The sequence below is a fragment of the Egretta garzetta genome, unplaced genomic scaffold (genome assembly GCF_000687185.1).
Source record: "Egretta garzetta isolate BGI_Z169 unplaced genomic scaffold, ASM68718v1 scaffold917, whole genome shotgun sequence".
NCBI lineage: Eukaryota > Metazoa > Chordata > Aves > Pelecaniformes > Ardeidae > Egretta > Egretta garzetta.
This window is the reverse complement of record NW_009260171.1, coordinates 384,770-405,762: the sequence shown is the minus strand read 5'-3', so window position 1 is coordinate 405,762 and position 20,993 is coordinate 384,770. Positions and strand designations below refer to the sequence as shown.

General features: G+C 36.6%; 1 protein-coding gene across 1 annotated transcript in view; it reads left to right on the top strand.

Annotated features, from left to right (window-relative positions):
- The window catches only part of WDR27 (WD repeat domain 27), a gene marked incomplete at its 5' end in the record, with an annotated part of 227,428 nt that overhangs the window by 51,244 nt on the left and 155,191 nt on the right, over nucleotides 1–20,993 (top strand). The window contains 2 exons of the mRNA XM_035897130.1: nucleotides 66–168; nucleotides 11,404–11,502. Coding sequence (XP_035753023.1) covers nucleotides 66–168; nucleotides 11,404–11,502 — 202 coding nt within the window. The remainder of the gene's footprint in view (nucleotides 1–65; nucleotides 169–11,403; nucleotides 11,503–20,993) is intronic.

The following is a 20,993-nucleotide window of genomic DNA, read 5'->3' as shown; positions in this document are numbered from 1 at the left end:
AATGAAAATGGCAGTAAAAGTGCTAGTTTTTAGCTGGTGTTAATAAGACTGAAATTTCTCTGAAGGTGTGAACGTCGTTTTGAAGGGCACAGTAACCGCTGCTACCCATGTGGAATTGCAGTATCTCCTTGTGGACAGTTTATAGCCAGTGGATCAGATGACAAATGTGTAAGTAAAGTTTTTGATTATTTTCCTCCTAAGCTATAGGAGCTACTCATATTGTACACAAAGTAGTCTTTTTATGCATGTTTCTTAGATTCAGCTTAATGTGGAAAACTGAGTTCTATTATACTTTCATATACTTCATTTATATGTAGCAGTTACATACGATTCCTGGTCTGTATGTTCTTTATTTGCCTGAAAAATCCCCGAACAACCAAATCTTAGTGTTCTAAGTAATTGTGAAAAGCTTGTTTCTAAAAGTCTTCATAGTGCTTGACTCTGAATTGTCACGTGCCATCAAAGACTGTTATCCCCTGTTGCACAGCTTTATGTAGTGGTACATATCTGACCACTAGGAACGATGTAGCAACTACACATTAATTTACTTAAGCTCCCAAATACAGGGTGATGAATCTTTCATTACTGATTTCTTATGAACCAGTCAGCTGAATAAAAAATGAAACGTCATTCTGCTGTAATTGGACCTTTTCATAATCTGTGGTGTAACTTTGTATGTGTGTTTCCTCCCTACACAGTTTCTCTTCTCATTCAATGTCAACTGTATTTAAATAACTACAGTTAGCAAAGAGTCCTGAGCAAAAGTGTATTACTACCTTTTTGAGAATGCACATAATTTTAATTCAGTAAAGCCTGCATTGTTGGCACCATGGTTTTTTTTGATGTTTGCTGGGTGATAGATGATTGCTAGCTTGTAGCAAAGGCCTTTGAAACTGGGCTGGGGTTGGGCTCACTGAAACACATACTTTCAAAACTGCTGGGTAGGAAAGCTGTTTAACTTTCTTCTAGGTCTTTCTAGGTGACTCATCAGGACTATGACACAGGGTTTCTGGTCAACTTCAAATTCAGAATAAGAGGAATTTACTGTTGTGGCTAGTTTTGAAATACTGGTTCCAATCATGTGTGAAGGTTAGAGATTTTATTGGCAGATTGCTGGAGGTTTGGCAATAGCTAATGTGTTCTTGACATTTCCACAATAAAATACATTTTTCAAGTTTCTGGTAATTTGCATTTCAAAATGTAGTTTGCAATATAAAATAAAGCCTTTTTGCTTTGTCTGTGAAACAAAATGCATCTAATATTGCTCTCAGCTCATGATGTTTATGATATAAACATATTTAGTTGAGATTACTAATTAAGGTTGATTTTGAATATTGTAAAAGGAGGTGCAGTCACAAGGCCTTTTGTCTTTTTTGCGTTAAGGCTATTGCTTGGAATTACTGCTGATACAAGAAAAGAAAGCCCTAGAACATGATTTTGCCCTTACTCCAAATTCTTGGTGCATAGTTTCTCATAGGAAGCTGAATAGCCGGAGTGCATCCTGCTCCAGCTGGCACCATTGTCCCTGTTGGTCACAGTGCCAGTCAATACTTTTTAGTGTGGCTCCTGGGTTGGAATTTTGCATGATTTGCATTGTATACCTGTAGAGAACTTTCACTGTTCTCACAGTTGTCCACTCAGGAAAACTGAGTTGAGTTTCGGACTCTTGCTACAACTGTACTCTTAGGACAAAATACAGTTTTGGGGCATCTTTAGGAGGCTTCTCTTTGAAATGTTGAGACTGGATATACTTTTGTGTTTCCTTTTGAAAAAGAAAATTGTACATGGCACTGAGTAGTCCATTCATGTTGTTAAACTACTAACATCCTGACAGAGGGACTGATGTGCAACTGGAACAGTTTTAAGAGAATCAAGAAGCCACATATTTTTGCAGATTGTATTCTGTGAGTGAATGTTTCTTGCAATTTTATAAGCTGGATAAAAATTCAGCAGTGTGGATACAAGTGTTAACCTGATATAACGCACTCTGGAAAGAAGTTATGTAACTTTCCACTGGCCAGCAACTGCATCTTCAGTCATCTTGGAGCTTAATTTTTCAAGTGCAATGCTTGCACCCTGTGGTTAACAAATAAGATTTATTTTAAAGCCAAAAGAGGCAGAACTGGAATATAATTGAGAGACATTAATCTTAAATTGCTTTTTATATTTCACGATATCTGAAGTGTTTGACAGAGAGGAATAGGTTGGCTGCGTTTATTAATAGTAAAATCAAAAACATATTCCTACAGGACATAGAATCAGAAAACCAAAATATGTTATTGTAAACAAAGAGATGCAAATTCTGTCTGCCTTTTTCTCTACTTATAAGTATATGGCCTATTTTATGTGAGAACAACTTGGGATAGCTTCTGTGTGGCTGAAGTAGCCACTTGTTTTTTATCTGAACTGCTTTTTTGGGTGTTAGTATAAGATTTGTACGTACTGTAAATCATGGGTTGAAAGTGTTCCCCAGACTGATTCTTCCAACTTCTTTAAGAGGACCTTTGTCAAGACCTGTGTAGGACTGACAGTCTGATCAAAGCAGGTACCCACAGTATCCTGGTTTTGAACTGTGATTATACTTAAGATAATTCATTGTGATTAGAAAATGTATAAAGTTAATATTTCTAGTATCAGATCTTCTCTTCATCTTAAATAGCCTCAGGTTACAAGTGACATGGGCTGACCTTTTCTTAGCTGAATACGCATAATATTTTAATTTCTAACCATTTTACAAGTGGAAAGTTTGAGGTTTTTATCAGACAATAGTATTAAGGATGTTGGACAAATAATCTAATTGGGTTTAGATTTCCATTTTCCTGGGCTCTGTGCAAAAGTGTTTACCTAAACATTTGTTGAACAAAGAAATCTTAGTCTAAATGGACAAAAATATCTGGAGAGTGTGAAACACTACGTTTTAAAATAGAAATATCTAGTCTTCTCCTGTGCTCCATGCAGTTCTAGTTAGCTGGTTTACTTCATGTTTAATTAGGTTCTTCATTTTTGTCTTTGAAGACCTTAGGGCTCTCTGAATAAATTCCAAGTTTCCAGAAATGAAGTAGGGAATGCAGAAATAAAGATTTGGCTCTTTAATTGTTTTCAGATTCATTCTTGCTAGCTCTGTTTGAACTGTGGACTTTAAGGGACACACTTTGACCCTGGTGCTGAAATGGAATTTGCTAGCATAAAACTCTGTGTGCATGTCAAATCTCAAAGCCTGGGCTCACAGTTCACACTGACTGACCCAGATTGCAGACCCAGAAGTTTTTCAGCATAACAGGTTGCTACATCAGTAAAAAAAATACACAGGTAACGTATGAAGTTGCCTTCCATTTTATTTATGCTTTCCATCTAAGCATAGGATTTTGCCTACGACATTGTCTTTGAAACACATTCTAAATCCGGGATTAAATTTACGCATTCCAACTGTGAAGGCACCAAAGCTAGAGAGAGTAGGGAAATTGTTTCTTCTTCTCCAGAGAGCATCGACACTGAAAGGAGTAACAGGAGACAGCATAAGGCAATTTGATGCTTATACATAATACCAGTGCACTAACCACTTGTTAATCCCTGAATGTTAACATTTGTGAAAAATTGGTTTTAGAGTAAATTCCCGTTATGCAGATGCTGGGAACATACTGCTCAGGGGGCATATCCAAAGAATTCTGCAAACTTGTGAGTGGCGGCTGGATGTAAATCTCAACCTGACAGTGCTTGCAGACTCAGTCATTTTCAGATACAAGACTCTGCATCTGGTATAACACAAACTGTAGAATTTGTTTATGGTGGACACCTTAGTTTTAAATAGTTACAGAGGCTGATATTCCAAATAGAATGTCAGTCCTACTGAGCAATATGTTTTAATATTTTGCTACCAGATATTTATTTAGTTGTAAAATTCACTGTCTCAAGACACATAATATCTCCATGACTTTCCCTATTGGATTAGACTAATAACTTCTTCAATAAAGACAAGAAAAATACATATTTTATAACAAAAGTCTTAGTTTTATTTTCATCTATTGTTACATGAAGGTGAGTAACTTTAAAGATATTATTTCTTATTTTGTCACTCATAAATGCATTCAAACTGCATAAATGTACACAAATGCATAAACTCATCCTCTACTTTACTTGGCTACGTATATTTTGGCTTTGAGAAGCCATAGTGAAAGGAGCTCTATAATTTGAAGTAGTTTAATTTTTTTAAAGTTTTTCCCATTATTTTCTCTAATGTATCAATTGCAATGCACTGGTGCAGACTGAGCATCTGCTTTTTAGTTTGGATAAGGAGTGTGCACACCCCTTCTTGAAGCATGTCTCCCAGTCCTCCCCATTTACTTTGCTTTGGTTTGTATCACAGAGTGGTCTTGGATCATATAGATCAATTCCTTTCAAGTGAGGCTGAAGTGAAAGAGCAACTGAGCAAACTGAATTCTCTTTATATGCTAAGGGTGTTCAGTCCACTTCTGTGGTGGTCTGAAGTAAAGCACCAAAATATGTTTGGAAGCTTCTAAGAAGGGTGACTTACAGAGGCAAATCTGAGATATGGTTTAGATCTGTTTATATAATCTTTTTAGTGAGGAAAGTTCAAAGTGTGTTAGCTACATCTGTCAGCATTTGAACGTTTGAAAATTATCCCCTGCATCTTGAAACATGACTGACCTTGATAATATCCACTGTTTTAATAACAAAGAGCATTATGAATTTTCACTGTTACTGCTTTTGTAACGATGTCGAAGGAACTTGGGTCAAAAATGGGATCTTACTGTAGTGGGTTATTTCTGTGACTACCAGAAAGACAACCTCCATAAGTGGCATTAGAAGGGGGAGGGACTCTCAGAGGGCATGTTGTACAGGCTTGAGTAGACTTTCCATGCTACCATGTGGCAAGTGTATAAGATATCTCGGGACTGCAGAGCGTTAATCAGTGCTTAGGATACTTGTGAAATCTGTTTTATTATGTGTGGATTTGGCACTGATGCATATAGTTAAGGTAGTCTAACGCTTTCTCTATAATTCTGTTTTCAGTTGCTTATAATTGAGAACATTTTGGGCTGAAACTTTCCATGCTGGGTGTCTGCTTTGGGCTGATTGTTATTTTTCATTTTAGTATAAGTAGCTCAGGTGCTTTTTCATCTTGAGGTTGAGGAAAAACAAATATTTCAGTGGGGGATGTGCCCCGGTGTAAACAGGTGATGGTGGAGTCCATATCATGTAGTGTGGGAGTGTGCATTGGGTTTGATGGCACTAACGAAGGCAAACAGAAAATAATGCCTTATTAATAAATCCAGATGTCTTTCATACAAGTGTAAGTAAGATTATTTATTTATTTTTCTATCAAAAGGCTTTAACTTTTCCATCTTCTGTAGCGCATTTGAAATATTAGAAAAAATAGTCACAGGAAAGGGATGGCTTTGGCCAATCCATGCAAAACTTCTGAAGGAAAAATCTGTATTTGTGTAAGGTCAAATTGGGTATCTATGATACCTTTTTTTTTTTTTTTTTTTTTTTTTTCTGTGATCTGTTTGTAAAATATGTGCTGCAGTTTAAAGCCACAACAGTTACAAAGGTTTTTTCTTGAAACTGGTGTTGGTTTTCTGGTCCCTGTGCAAAAGTTGATAACAAGGAAAATTTTTCAGTGCTTTCAGTGTTTCTCTTTCTGATTTTCTTTCCCTTCCCAGGAGGGAGTAGGAGCTTAAGTAGTTAGACTCAAACGTGCATGGCCATGAATTGGACTAGGGGGCAGTGGGAACAGATGGGGACAAGTTTGCTTTGAAGATAAAGTATAAGAAAAGAGAGGAAAGAATTTATAGTGAATCTCTGCAGGTAAAGAGTCAATTTGTTTAGCACACTCTCTCTACCAATGCAGTAGAATTAAGTAGTTTTCCACATGGATACAAATTCTTCCCCTCAAGGAGGGACCTTCACCATTCTTCCCTGTCTCTTGCTACAAATTTAAAGAAGAAAGCACAAGCTTGTATATACATATAAGGTGCTAAATACACTCTCACACTCTGGGTTAATGAAAACTGACTACTCCAAATTTTCTTCAAATCTCAAGTGAAAGGAAACACAAGTAAGTATGTGGTTACGGGTGCAGGAAACTTGTTTGGAAGATATTGGTACAGGTAAATGATTTTTACTTTTGGCTGACCCTTGGATAGAAATGGAAAGGAAATACCAATATCTACTGAATCAGTATTTTTATTACAAGAAATTGGTCTTAATATAAAAAAAAGGGATTGACTTTGGCTAAAGTCTATAATAGGTTATATGCACATATGCATTTTGGGTATTGCTGAGTACTTCCTAGATTGTTTTACTTTCTTTTTTATTACATTTGGTTTGCTGAAAATCTGTTATTCCTCTGTCATTGAATTCATATTTTCAACATTTTTTTTTCTTCTGTGGTTAGTGTTATGGTATCATTTATAATTCACTTACTGTTATATTTTTTTTTCTGTAGAGAAGAATATGCTAAAAAAATCTAGTAAGCATAGAATAGAAAACCAATTTGAATGACATCAGTAATGTAGTAAAACGAGAATGATGGCAGGCTGCTGTAGGAGAATGTTTATACTGGAGTTATTCCACTTCTTATGAATACCTGAATGTCATTTCTGTTAAAATACAATTTCCTTTGGGCTGAGTTTTTTGGTTGTTTTGGGTTTGTTTTTTTTTTTTCTTTACTATTGAAGTTAAAAATAAATTTACTGAAAAGCTTATTTTCAGTTTTGCGCCAAGTTAACTTTTATTCTCAGAATTCAGACTATCACTGGCTAGCTTAAATATCTGTGACCAGAATTACTTGAACAGAAGCTGATTTTATACACTTTTTTATGGTGACGTTTTCCTTTTAATCACATTTTATTGTGTTACACATAAAAATTACTCTGATTTAAAGTATTTGCTATTACTTCCCTTAAAAGCACAGTTATTGGAAGAGCAGATGATAGCTACTATGACATAATAAGCTATTCTGGGATGTAGTCAGGGACTTTGCCACTTTTTTTTAAGATTTATAGGGCTAGAAATAGAGTATCAAAAAGAAGCTTAACACTAGTTCTGTTAGGATAGAACCGTAGGAACGAAGTAGAGTGAGAAAGTTGTGTTCCCAGTCATGTTCTATGTGTTTTGTCTAGCAGCTGTTCAATACAAAAGTAGTCTCTGTAGTAAAGATCAGAATAATGGTCTTCCCCATGCTGATGAATGCTTCAGTGGTTAGCTACAGGTGAGCTTCCGTCTGTACTTGCTTGTCGTTACTTTTCTCTGACCCAGTGAACCTTGTTACACAACATGATGATTCAGAAGAGTGCTGCATCCCAGCCTAACCTCTAGCTCAGGGCTTAGAAGTGTTTCTTGAAAGGTGGAAGGTAAGAGTTTGAATGCTTTTTAGGTTGAGAAATGTTATTAGCTAACATCCCTTTTTAGACAACCAAATACACACTTGCTAGATTCTACTGAAGCTGCACAACTGCTGCATAGCATTTTTTGAAGGAAAGGTATGAGCTAAATGGTTGATTTAGGAACCGTATGGAAGAGGATAAATTACTAGAATACCTGGTTTCACAAACATTGGATTTGTCTTCAAAAAAACCAGTGAAATATCATCACACCTGTTTTACAGAGAGGAATTGGGACATAGAGAGATTTAAGCCAAAAATGAATGTGCTTCTCCCCAAATTAAACTGAGAACCTGGAATAGAAAATTAATTTTTATTGGGTAAGTTTGGCAAAATTCTGTAAGCCACTAGATTATGATGGAGAATTTTTTAGTTTCACTAATGATCTCTCGCTGTGATACGTTCTCTTGGTTAAAACATGGAGCCACACTTCTTGGCTTAGAAATTATTGGAAAGCATTGTAGATCTGTGATTCAGAGCATTTTGTGGTCTTGACTCTTGCTGTCCTTGACTTTGCCTCTTCTTTGTGCCTATTTCCATGAAAGGGAGGGAGGAGAGTAGTCTTGAAGAGGAAAAGTGACCGTAAGGCAGTTTGGGGTCAGAAAGAGAAAAGAAGGGGAAAAGTATAGGAAAGTATAGTCCTGTCTGCTGCCTATACCTCTCTGCCAAAGACTGGTCTTCGTATCTGCAGAAGAATTGATGCAGGCATCCAAAAACTTGCAATTGCAGAGTAATTAGCTTGTGAAGGGAAATAACTGCTTGCAATAGGAGTTTCGTAAATCTATTTTACTAGTTCCCAGTTTGTCAGTTGTGTGGAGTCCAGAGGACTTTATGCTATGTACCAAACACCTGAATTTTAGAGTTGATTTTATTCTCTCTGGTGTTTTCCTCATTCAGTTCTCTTCTGTTTAAGTTCTAACAAAGTTCTGTAGCATGTTAAGACACATGTCATATTTGTCTTGTTTGGTCATTCCCACAGTTCCAAAGGGGATGGTCATGTGTCATGGTCACGAGGAACAGGATTTGAATCTTTCATGACACAAACACCTAAAAAGTGTCATGACATTGCTGAGAATAGCGATATTATTGAACCATTTTGACAAGATGTCCACAGGATTTTGGGGGGCTGTTTGGTAAGGGTGACTTCTCCCTGTTTTCACAAATACTCTTTCTTCAGTCAGATGCAGAGGAGCATCCTGTTCTGGAGACTGCAACGCAGCTTGTAATGCTTCATGCTCTCCTCTCACTCAGTGTACTCTTTTCCTTTCTGGAGTCTCCCTGGATTATGGACTTCTACAGCATCTTGTCTCTCATTTTCTTGAGACTTGCAGATTCCCATTACTTATGTGAGCATGACCACTGTAGTCTGCTCTGGCGCTGTGGTGGTGGTAGTGAAGTACAACCTGAGTACAGTCTCTACACCTCATCCTTGCTGGAGTAAAAAGGTCATTGCTAGCCCTCTCTGTTGTCAGAAGGAAGTCCTGTGAGAAGTCTGGACAGCAGGGCCAGGTGATATACAATGTAACAAAGCTTGGCTATAAAGAAGAGAGCACAATGTTACAGGTACTGAGATAACACACAGGTGTCAGCACATGATAACTTTGATACCAGTTGAGTCATGGTATAGAATCATCAGAGTGAGGAATGCAGAGCCTGTAGGAGGAGAAAGATGGATGCAGCCCTATAAAATAAGGGAAATTTTAAATGGTACTATTATGTTAGAACTCTGAAACCTCTGTTTAAGCCTAATTGCTTGGCAATATTGTAATCTGTTTAGGATGTGAAGTAAATAACCAACACTACCTCTTAATATTTTTAAGTCAATAAAAAGGAATCTTATGACTAACTGGAGGTATTCACAAGTAGCAATTGTGGTGTTTCTGTATGGAAACAGCAAGAACTTAAATAGTTCTGTGTATAGACTGAATTTACTAATATATGGTCTTCTACTTTCCCTCAGAGAAAATAATTTCATCTCTACAGACACATCAAAGTGCTTTCTTTTGTGTCATTATATCACTTTTATCTTGTTTGGGTTCCCCTTACCTATCTGTTCCCTTGTGATCATGTCCCAAGTAGTATAAGTCACAGTAGCTGTGGTATGGCCATATGTTTTAAAACAAAGAAACAAAAATGCAGCTTTTATGTTACTGGAAATCAAATACTCTTTATTATGACCAGTTTCCTGAGATATTTAAAAAGTCGCAAGGAGGGTCTTACTTTTTAAGGCAGAATTTCCAATTAACAAGTGTTTGCTGTATCCTTTTAAGAAGGACACAATGATTTTAACACATTACGGGAAATTCTGCTGCTTTCCCAGTTAGTATAGCAGTATTGGTGTGGAATGCTACAAAAGATCCAGAGGTTAAAAATGGATACCTACATTTCTGTCTGTTTTTAGGTACTCCATTTATGCCAGTAATTCCATATCGTGGACTGAATCCAGAATATGTGAGGTATATAAATTGGATGCAATTAAGTAGATTTACAGTTGGCCTTTTGGTTTGCCTCTTAGTGCATATGGTCATGAATGGAATATTTGACACTGAGGACTATCCAGTGTTTCTTCAGTGCTGATTTGGAGTAGAGAATCCTTGGAGTTGGCTGATAAGATTTGTTTTCTGAGTGAGGCATTAAGTGTTTTTCAGGACCTGTATTGGTCCATGAATCTTTTCATAAATTGGGTAGACTGTCAGTTGAGTCCACAAATTTTTGGGACATACATTTATAGCAGTTTGCCATCTGCTAGGGGAAGCTCAGCTGCCTTGGGTCTGAATGATTAAACTCATTTTAGGGTATTATCAACAAAAAACTTAAGACGCATCACAGAGTAATACATTGTTGTAATAGTGCCTATGCACAGTTTGGTTTAGTTTATGTTAGGCTGTGCTCTGAATTCCATGTTCATAGTCTTAACTGCAGAGATTTAGTAAAGACAATGGAACATTTCAAATTTTTATTGAAACTATAAAGTTTGGATTATCGTCTTGGACTATTTTTTTGCATGCTTTACAATTTATTCTTTCAATTACACATTTTATTTATGATGTACCAAATAAGTCTGCATATTTTCTGTTATGTGTTTTTTCTGATATGCCTTGTGTATGCATGCTGTCTCACCATATCCTGCAAATAATTGATATTTTTGCTAGGTAAAGCATAGTTTAAACCAATCCTGTAGTGCCTGCACGTGACTCTCACAAGTGTTTCTTATGTTGAGGACCTATACTATAGGATCTATTTTAAAACATTTTCTGTTTTATTTATGTAAGATAATGCTAATATCAGTATGTCTCTGGCTTTCACTGAATTTTGGATGGATTTCTTAATGCAGTTTTGCATTGGCACTTTTTCGTTATTTAAGGCTATACCAATAAGAATATAATTATTTTGCTACTAAATTTAATTTACTCCTTTGAAAGCACTTTCCCCTTTTTCCTTTGAAAAGGAAAGGCGGGCAGTATGGTTTTTTGCATTGATGATACCCACATCACTTGTAATATTATTGATTTGTTATTGAATTCTATGCTGTTCAATTAAAACCTGCAAAAACCTATGCAGAAAATGAGAATTTTTATTTAATGTAGTGACAAACATAAGAGTTTTAAAATTTAGAAACCAAGGTTTTAGATTCTACATATTTCTACTTAAAAGAAAGGATTTAAATTCTGAAAACCACCTTTAAAAATGCAACTTAAAAGGGTAATTTTTTTACCTGCCTACTTAATATATATCTAATGTTTAGTTATTTAAGGGGAAAAGATTGCATTACTCTTTCTAATTTTTTTCATTTGAGTTAACTTAAGTATTTGCTAAATTATCCTGAATTATAGAAATAAATTCTAAGATGTTAATGACTTTCATATCAGTTTAGCTATTATGAAAATTTTCTAACTTCTCTATAGGCTGAAACCTTAGTCCTCCTATACTGTAACTTAGTGCTTCTAGAATGTGATATAGTTCTTGAAAGTGAAAATATAATCTCATTGGTTTTTAGGCTTACATATATGAAATGCGTTCAAGCACTTTTTCACATAAACTGGGGGGACACACAGAATCTGTCATCAATGTGACTTTTAGTCCCTCATCTCCACAGGTAAGTCATTGCTTTTTTTCCTCTTTGTAATTAAAATTTGTAAAATCTTTACTGTAAGCTTGCTTTTTGCTACTCTTCTGCCAATATGCTATGCAGCTGTAAGGCTGTTCATCTACTTCCAACTATAGTGTGGTTATTGGGTCAATTATAAACTCATGCAAAAAGTGCTGCAAGCTACAGAGACAAATGCTCTGACTAACTGCCTACAAAGAAGAATTCTGGCATGAGAACAATTGCAAACCTGTACCTGTTGAATGTTGGGAAAATGTACATTCACCTCAAATTACCTGAGTAGACTACTCCTAATTCAGAGAATTTGAGAGAAATAAGTACGAGCAGAGAAATGGCAAGGGGTTCAGGCCTGCCATAATTACTCAAAGGCCTGAAAGATTTAAAAAGCAATGTTATTTTAAATGTGTTGTGCCAGAATAAGTAGTGAAATAGCTTTATCACAATGTTTTGAAGAACTATTACTGTTGTGTTTTGAGTATTTCAGATATCTGTAGGCAAAAAGTACTCTGAAGAATTTAGGCATTAGGCAGTGACAGTTCCTGTTTTTTTACTGATCATTAATACTACGCTGTGTTAACAGGCTTATAGTTCTATGTAATGGTTTAATTATAATGCAGCAATATATATACAGGAGTCTGTTTTCTAAGTTTTATGTTGAAACAGAGCTTCCCTACAGCTAGTTTAGCACGTGAATTCTTTGTATACCATTTTGAATCCTATAGACTTGCCTTCTTTGTTTTTATGTATTGAAACTGCATTGAAGCATTCTACTTCCTGTACTTCTCCTTACTTTAAAGAGACAACAGTGGTCACTGTAGATATAAAAGTGTGCAGTAGCTCCTCTTTACTTCACTACCTTCTCAACACTGGCTGTACTTGCTACTACTAAAAAATATTTATGGAGTAAGTATAATTTCTTTATATGTGGGAGTATTGCCATATTTACATGTCTCCTTCCATTTGTAAATTAAGATGCTAGCATTTCTATGATTTTAGAACTTCTGGAAGTTTTATTCCTTGTGTATATGTTGTTTGAGCTGAGAAATTGTTAATTGTTGTCTTGTGGTGAACATTACATATTTCTGCTCTTTGGATTCAGCAATGCTATATTCAACCAAATGGTATAGTTTATTTAATTTTGCATCCAGATTAAGACTAGTTTCAGGTTTAGCACTGAACACAGTTCTGCAAAAAAGATGTTATAAACTGAAGAATAAAGCTGACTGTAGTCTTACAGCATCCTGATCTGTGGTCCAGCTGTTGGAATGCATTTTGGTGGAAAATGCCTTCTTGGAGTTTAACTGTTAAAAGTCTAGAAGCTCAGCTGCAATAATAGTATGAATCAAGACTTTGAAGTAACTAAGTTCAGGCAAATCAGTTGTTGATCAGGGGGGCAAAATCCATAAATGATCCAAGCCGGACTGGTCTATACTCTGACAGTGTGCCTTGGGGCACAAAGCCTTTAATACTGAACTTTGTGGAACATCACGCAGTTGACTTAGTATTACGGTTAAGAGACAAATCTGAAGTTCAAGGACCAGAAACCCTTTTCTTGAAGTCCTCTTTCCTGAGAAGCAAGAGCTGTGGATTTGAACCAGCTTACAAATTTCCTCATAGATATGGTTCTGGGGGAAGATTTTGAAACTGATGTTATCAGGAACATATTACTAAAAGCAAGGAATGTGCAAAAACTGATCCTCTGAAGGATTGCAGCTGCAACGTAAATTCTGTTAAGCTAGTCATTCTGTAAAATAAGCACTCCAAAATGCTTTCTAAATAAGTATTTTTGGGGGGAGTTGCAGAACCAAAAAGAAATAATCACCTTGGCTTTCCAATGTAGGATTTAGCATGAAGTTCTATTCAAAGGCACTAGGAGAAGAAGCTAAGAAATGCATTGGTAAGCTTGTAGAGTAGAAAAGAAGAAACCCACAAATGAATCAGAAAATAATCCCATGCCTTGAAAGAAAGACATTGTATTAGGCAACCAGAGTTTCCAACACTGGAAGATTTTTATACTTACCCCTACCACTAGTTAGGGATTTAAAATTGATGCTATTCTTGCTTCATCCAAATTTTGAATGAATACAGTTAAGAATTATATTGGGTTCTGAATAACTTTGCACAAAGCCCCATTGCATTCAAAGGCAAACACTGGCAGGGGAAGGAGTAAGGGGTGAAAAAAGGGAAGTGGCTGATGAGTGAAATTCAAACATTATGGCTAAGCTTTCTGGCGTGGAAAGATCCAGCCAAGAGTGAGGTGTATTGGCAGCACTCCAGTTCAGTGGTTGCTTGCCCAGCACCTGTCCATGAGGTAGTTTGTTCCAACCATTATTATAACTCTCACTTGCATAAATGTTCTTCCAGAAAAGAGGGGAAAACCCTGGATGGGTATAATAGTGATTTTTCTTACTGATGAGGAGCAGTGTTGCTTTCATCATATGGTACTCTGGAATGATGTATAAAATGGTTGCTATGAAAGCTGGAGAAGGGGAACAAGATAGAAGCTTTGCGTTTATCTTAGGTTTATTTTCAAGATGATTTCTCAGTTTTAGCTTCTCATTGTTGCTTCCTGGTATTCACTCATTGTTCAAAACTTATGTAGGGAAAAGTGTTTTTCTTACCAAAAATATTAATTGAATTTAAATCTATTTAAAGGAATATGCGTTAAAGGATATTATAGTGTTTAACTGTAATAACTATAACTATTAACAATAACACATTTGAGTCAATCTAAGTTAAAATAGGATGGGAGTCTCATCTTCCAAATATGGTAACAATAAATAATGTCTCTTTGAAATGTTTTTGAAGAAGGATAAAAGCTAATGTGGACACTGTTGTCATCTGCTGGGTTTTGGTGGCTTTTGTGTAGTTGAGTGTTGGTTTCATCTTTGTACAAGCTGGGTGAACACTGTGTGGCAAAACCATCCAAGTACACTCTAGCATACTATTGTTCTCGTTGGTGGTTGCTTAAAAAAAGCAGAGAAGAAGAAAAGAAGCTCCAAGCTCTGAGCCAATATACTGTGCTGGAAGTTATTTTCTCATAACAGAATCATGACTTTGAAATCAGTGTGCATTGCTACCATCCTGCCAACATACTGAGAGGTAGCTTTGAGAGAGAGAAAAAAAAACCCACCCCAAACTACACTTTAATGGAACAAGCCCTGAGCAACCTGATCTGAGTTCAGCATTGACCTTATTTTGAATAGAAGGTTGGATGAGATGATTTCCTGAAGTCCTCAGAAGGCTACCTGTCTGAAATATACAGATATTTAAACACATGCTCAATAAGTCAATGTAGGGCATTTGATGAAAAATAATAAAAATTTGCATTGGATGAAATACGGCAAATCTGTTCCATTCCCTTTTTCTATAGATTTAAAGGAAGTAAATATATGACAGTTTGTTGTGACCACCTGACTGATATACTGAGAGACAGATTCAAGAGAAAAAAAAAAAACAAACAAACACCAAAACTAGACTGTAATGGAAAAGTCCTCAGCAACCTGGCCTGAGTTCAATGTTAACCTTACTTTGAGTAGGTTCGATGATAAGATTTCCTGAAGTTCCTGCAAAATGAATTATTCTCTGATTTTGTGATAGTGCACATTCTCCAAAAATCTGTTGTCATTGAAGGCATGGCAATTTAAAATTACCATGTAGAAAACATTAACATCTTTTGATTACCACGTAAGTTCAACTTGTGGCTTGTTTATCAGTAAAATACTTAATTTACATGTGTGCAAGGTATTAATTCAAATAGTTACTCAGTAGAATTTTTTTGTTGCATTAATTTATGTCTGATTTTATATTTAGAAGTACAGCTATATTTCAAATAACATTTGTTTCAGTTATTATTATATCGTGGCATGCTTAGGTTAGATAATAACTGACAGTAAGTGCACTACTTCACAGCTGGAGAAAGTTAAATGAATAGTAGAGATCTGCAAATCTCTTTCACAACTAGATTTGCATGGGAGCCACTGAAAATTTCGTATTGATTTTCTGCTGACCTGCTTGAAGGGAGACAGATTTAGTGTTCCCAGTAAGGACGTTTGCTTGTGGGTCTCTCAGATAGTACAATTTAGCACTAGAGCCACCACTATAGTCAGAATTGGCTATGGGTGGTTTTGGATGTGTCTGGAAATATGAGTTATCATCTTTTACTAGCTACTAACAAAGTATACTTTTCCTGGTGGTCACATCTGGAGATTTCACTTTAGAACAACTTGTATGAAAACTCCATTCTTTTGTGATTTTGGTTCACCTTTGACGGTTCACTTAATCACAAAATTTTCCACCATGGAGGTAGCTTTTGTAGTGATATGGAAAATTCTTTTTCAGACTTTAATTTGCTGAGTTTTGGCTTCAGCATTGAATCAGTCTTGTCTCATCCCTATGTAGGGCACATTTTTTCCAGTATGATAGTCTTCCTTATGACTCTGGACTATCTTGTCACAGACAAATTCATGTGGATTTAAAACCTGTGACCAGCTTGACCTCTAATATGATCTGACTGAAGTCAGGAAAGCTCTTTCACATGGTTCTTTTGACCCTACTGTTTGGCCCAGTCACTCCCAATTACTCCCTGTCATAAGCCACAAATACATCAAATGGAATTTGGTAATTTTTTTTTTTCTCCTGTAATTTTGTCTCTGAGAGGAATAAGCAGCCAGCTGCCAGCTTTTCTGATCTTCCATTCCAGGAGATCAAATTCAAAGGCTAGAAAAAGCCATCAAATTCTAAAAATTCTAGTTTTTCTTTTGATTTTCTGAAATGTATTTTAAAGTTTTCAATTCTGCTGGAAGAATAGAGTAACTTTCAAAAATCAGGTTTTAAAAAGTTTTCTATAGACCTTTGTTGAAAAATTATTTGGTAGAATCCTTTGTCTTATGGCTCTTGGATGGAACAACCTTTATACTCATGAAAGAAGTAGAAGCAGAAGATGGAAATAAGCTAGCTTGGACATCTAAGGGGAAACTGTAGTCATGTCAGAAAAACTTCAGAGGGAGTGTATCTGGGCGTGCGAGTACTCTCATAATGATCAAGAAAGCAACAAGGAAGCAGCAATGAAAAGGCTTAGGGTGGAGGTCTGAGGAAGCAGATCAGGACATTTATTTTCAGGACAGATACCTCACTTAAATTAAAATCTGGCAACTCAGTAGCAGCCAATGGACAGAGATCCTCTTGTACTATCTGAGATAATAAAACCAACCAAATCCATAAAGGGTAGAAATGTTTTACTGAAGCCTCAGAAAGCTAGACACTGAGACTAGGAATGTAAGCATATTTGTGGAAAAGGACACCCGGTAAAAATCTGAAGACTGATTATTTTCTTTTGCATTTTAATTTGCTTCAGAAAGAATAGGCTTTTGCAAATAGGTTACTATTAATCTCAGAAGAGGCACTTCCCTGGAATTTTAGGAAATTTGCAGATTGTCCTGAGCTGAACTGAATGTGCCTCTGCTATGCACGCTAAACAATTACATTTAATTTGCTTATAAAATGGAATCCTATAAATGCAGTAATGTCATGTTTAGGAATTATTGGTAAAGGAGAAGAAAAGAGCTGCTTTTTTTGATCAGAAATGGACTACTGAATTGTTAATTATTCTTGAATACAAGCATTGCCAAACTAATTTGTTCTACTGTAGACGTCTTTTTTACCATGGGCCTTTCTACGGTAGAGGCCTTCAAGCGTCTGCTGTACTGTGCTGCTATCTTAACGTTTGTACTCATATACCATTGTAAATGTTAAACAAAACATGCTTGCAACTGCAGCGGTTTAAGCTAGCATATTTTACTTAATTCTTTTGATGGGCTGGGACTGTACATGCACTCAGTAGGCTGACTTGGCTGAGAACCTTCCTATGCAGAGACTGATTAAAATTGGGTGACAAATTGGAGACGACTGAAAGAGGGAGACTATTTAATGCTTTTCCAGCATGTCCTTGTGTGTCTTAATATCAAGTCTTCAACTCTTCACTCATGAGTCACTATCCCTGGAGGTATTTAAAAGACGGGTAAACAAGGTGCTTAGAGACATGGTTTAGTAGTGGACAGATATGGTTGGACTCGATGATCTTAAAGGTCTTTTCCAACCAAATGATTCTATGATTTCACAAACCTTTTCTCTTTCTACATACTGCTTTAAGCTGCTGAGGAAGAAATTTCATCAGTCTGTTTTCCTGATGAGCAGTAGTGTGCAGTAATGCAGGCTTTGTATGAAGACTGTCTTTGCCAAAGACTGTACTGCAGTTTGTATCTGGTGAGAAGTTATTTCCTTTACCCTCATCCAGCCAAAGAAGACAGCTGCATTAAAAGACAAAAAAGCCTGCTGCTGACCTCATATATGTGCTTTCTGAGGTTGAATATATTTCTCTCCTTGTCTTCTTTTACTGTTAGCCAAATCTGTGTTCTCTCATTTGTGTAATCTCCATGAATTGAATGAGGATTTGGAGTGGATATCTCTTAAACTTAATGAACATATCAGCTTAATTTTTCTATCCAATTTACTGAAATAGCAGAGTGATTAAATTTTATTAACATTTTATTTTCATCCACCATCATGTTCAGTATTCCTCTTCTTTTATCCTCATATGTGCAGATCTATCATCATGGTATTAATTGCAAAAAAAAATCGGGATGGCACTTAATACAATTTATCTTAACTCTCATGGGCAAAAGGCTGTTCCAGTTTGATCAACATGAAAATAGTACCAAGACATTCATGTAAAGTAGCCAAAGGCAGCTGCATGTGCCCTTTCTTATTCTTATAAGACTCTTAAGACTTATGAGAGGGAGAATTTGGATTCACTGGGCCAAACCCTAGGGTAAAAAGATCGCTGCAAAAGGTAACAGCACCTTAAGTGCCATTGAGCAAATGAATCATCATGACAGCGAGTGAGACCTTTGGGGTTTTTTTGTGTAAGACAGTGCTTTTTAAAAAAATTGTTAGCAGTCATTGATTGATGCAGCTGTGTGGTTTACAAGCCCATAACTTATTAATAATCTATGAGATACTCTTCAAATTTAGAGAATTGCATAACTATTCAACTTTAACAGTCAAATGCATTTAGAAATTCAGCAAAACCACAGAAGTACAGCTGGTCCTTTATCCTAAATTTAGTCCTAGTCTAAAGTGGCTCAAGGGAAAAGGGGGGCTTCAACTTTTCCCACCTTTGGGAGATTCTTAAAGTGGACTTGATTTCTTACAGTGCCTAGTTTGGCTGCTGCCTTTTAAGTCACTGGTTACACTTGCAAATCCCTTGCCTTTTTAAAAACTGCTTTCATGGAAAAGAATGTAGAGCTGTGGGTTGTACCACAGTCCTGCTATGGAGAATCTATTAGTGTGACACAGTAGATAGCCCTACTGAGTTTATTCCAGTCCCTGAGAATTCATAATCAGAGTTCCTCACTGCACATGTATGTCTGTACTTATAGCAGGAAGACCATTTCTTTTGCAGTTTCTAACAAAACCCAGGAACGCTGTGTGCCCATTAGTATAGGGGTTGACGTTGTTTAGCAGAGAAATTTGTTTGTACCAAAAAAGTTCTTGTAAGTGCATATGACAACTATAAAGAAGGGTGGCAGCTTTTAAAAAAGAAAGAATAAGCCTTCTGTAAGCTAGAAAGGACAATAAATTCAGTTTGATCATGGGGTAGTCCAGCCATTCTAAGTGTGTTGCCAGCAAACAACAGCTGTACACCACATGATTTTAGATAAATATGCTTGCAGTGGCAAGCTTCGCAATTCATAGCACATTTTTCATAAAATCTTTACTGTGCTTCTTACAAGTGCAGATATTTTACTGAATGGCACTACTAGGTTGAAAGGGGTGGTACTAAACAATTGGTTTCTCAGCTGCTCAATGTGAATTCTGTTTACCAAGAAACTAGACAGAGAGGGTGAGGGTCATTTGTGGACTGGAAAGAGATAGGATTGGCTGGGAGTAGGAAGAAAAGCCACTAACTGTAGTCATAGGGATGATTTGGAGAACAGACAGCTTCTTGGAAACCATCAGATAGAAAATGAGAGTGAAGAGGGAATGGTGGAGACTAACTGTAAGCACTGGAGGGAAAGAACATGTGTGTGGAGAGAAGTGATGATACTGGAGCGATGAAGATTGTGCCTAGAGGGAGGGAATGAAAGCTCTGCAGAGAGAAGCAAGAGAACATAGCTGCAAGGTTAAGATTGATAGTTTCTGCAGTTTTAGGTAAGCCTTTTTTTTTCTGAAAAAGATAGCAAAATTGGGATGCCTGTGGCCTGGTTTTCAGAGTTGCTGAGAACCAGAGGTTGCTCTTAACACTTCTGAAAATCAGTGTTCAATGCCTCAAAAAAAAAATGCTTTTCAAAGGACAGGAAGAGAAGCTGCCAGATAAAATAAATGTCTCTTGCTCCCTTCACACACTACACAACTGTATTCCAGGAGCTAACAGGACAATATTGAAAGGGGGTGTCTCTTGCTCCCTTCACACACTACACAACTGTCTTCCAGGACAATATTGAAAGGGGAGTGCAAGTGAGCATCTACTTTTTATGCTCCATGAAGGGGCATGTAGAAAAATATTTTGTGAAATGTGCTTTGCACTTTGAATACAGTCTCCTCCTCTGTCCTGAGAAGCTGAAGTAAGGAAGCTGTGCCAAACAGGAAGAACTAAAGGACTAATCATTAGGAGTTTGTTCAGCTATGTTTCTTACACAGAAGTTAGAACTGGAATTTAATTATCTTACATAGCCCCCTAGGAAGCTCTCCTTCAGGTATCTAATCTCTTTTTCTTGCCATCTTAAAGAGTGTCACTATCGTGCATTTCTCTTGCTCAACAAATAATATTCATAGAATGCAGTTGAACTGGTACTAGAAACCATTCTGGGGAAGGTTTCAGTTCTAAAATTCCTGGGCTTTCATGTAGAACAGGTACAAAGCTGCTTCTCCCCCTTAATTTAAAATTCAAGCATTTACATTCCAAGAAGATTCTCCCTTCTTACATGGGCTTTAAGAAACTTAGGGCCAAACTGATTGGCAATTATGAGATAAATGCATAGTGGATTTATAACAAAGCAGAGTTCAGCCATTAAAAAAAATATTAGATGAAATACAAGGAAAATGAAGTATGGAATAGACTGCATTCTAAATGAGCTTTTGGAAAAGGGAAAGCTAAGCCTTAGCTAACAGATTAAATATGAAAAGAAAAACAGACACAACTTCTGTCTCAAATTAAAATAGCAACATAAAATGATTCCAGCTGTCTGATGGAGTATGATATAGCCACACCAAACATTTTGGCCCAGCTCCTGGCTGTATCTGAACTGTGTACAGCATAGTGTGGGGAAGGCGGGAAGCAGAAATTCTTTAAAGCTGCCTTTTGTGATTCTTTTCTTCCAGTCCACCGCATAAAGTGCAGCAGGCTCAGAACTCCTCAGTTCTGCACTCCCTAACAAGTTTTCCCTGTGAGCTGATTTGGCAGCTGGGGGGGCTTCTGT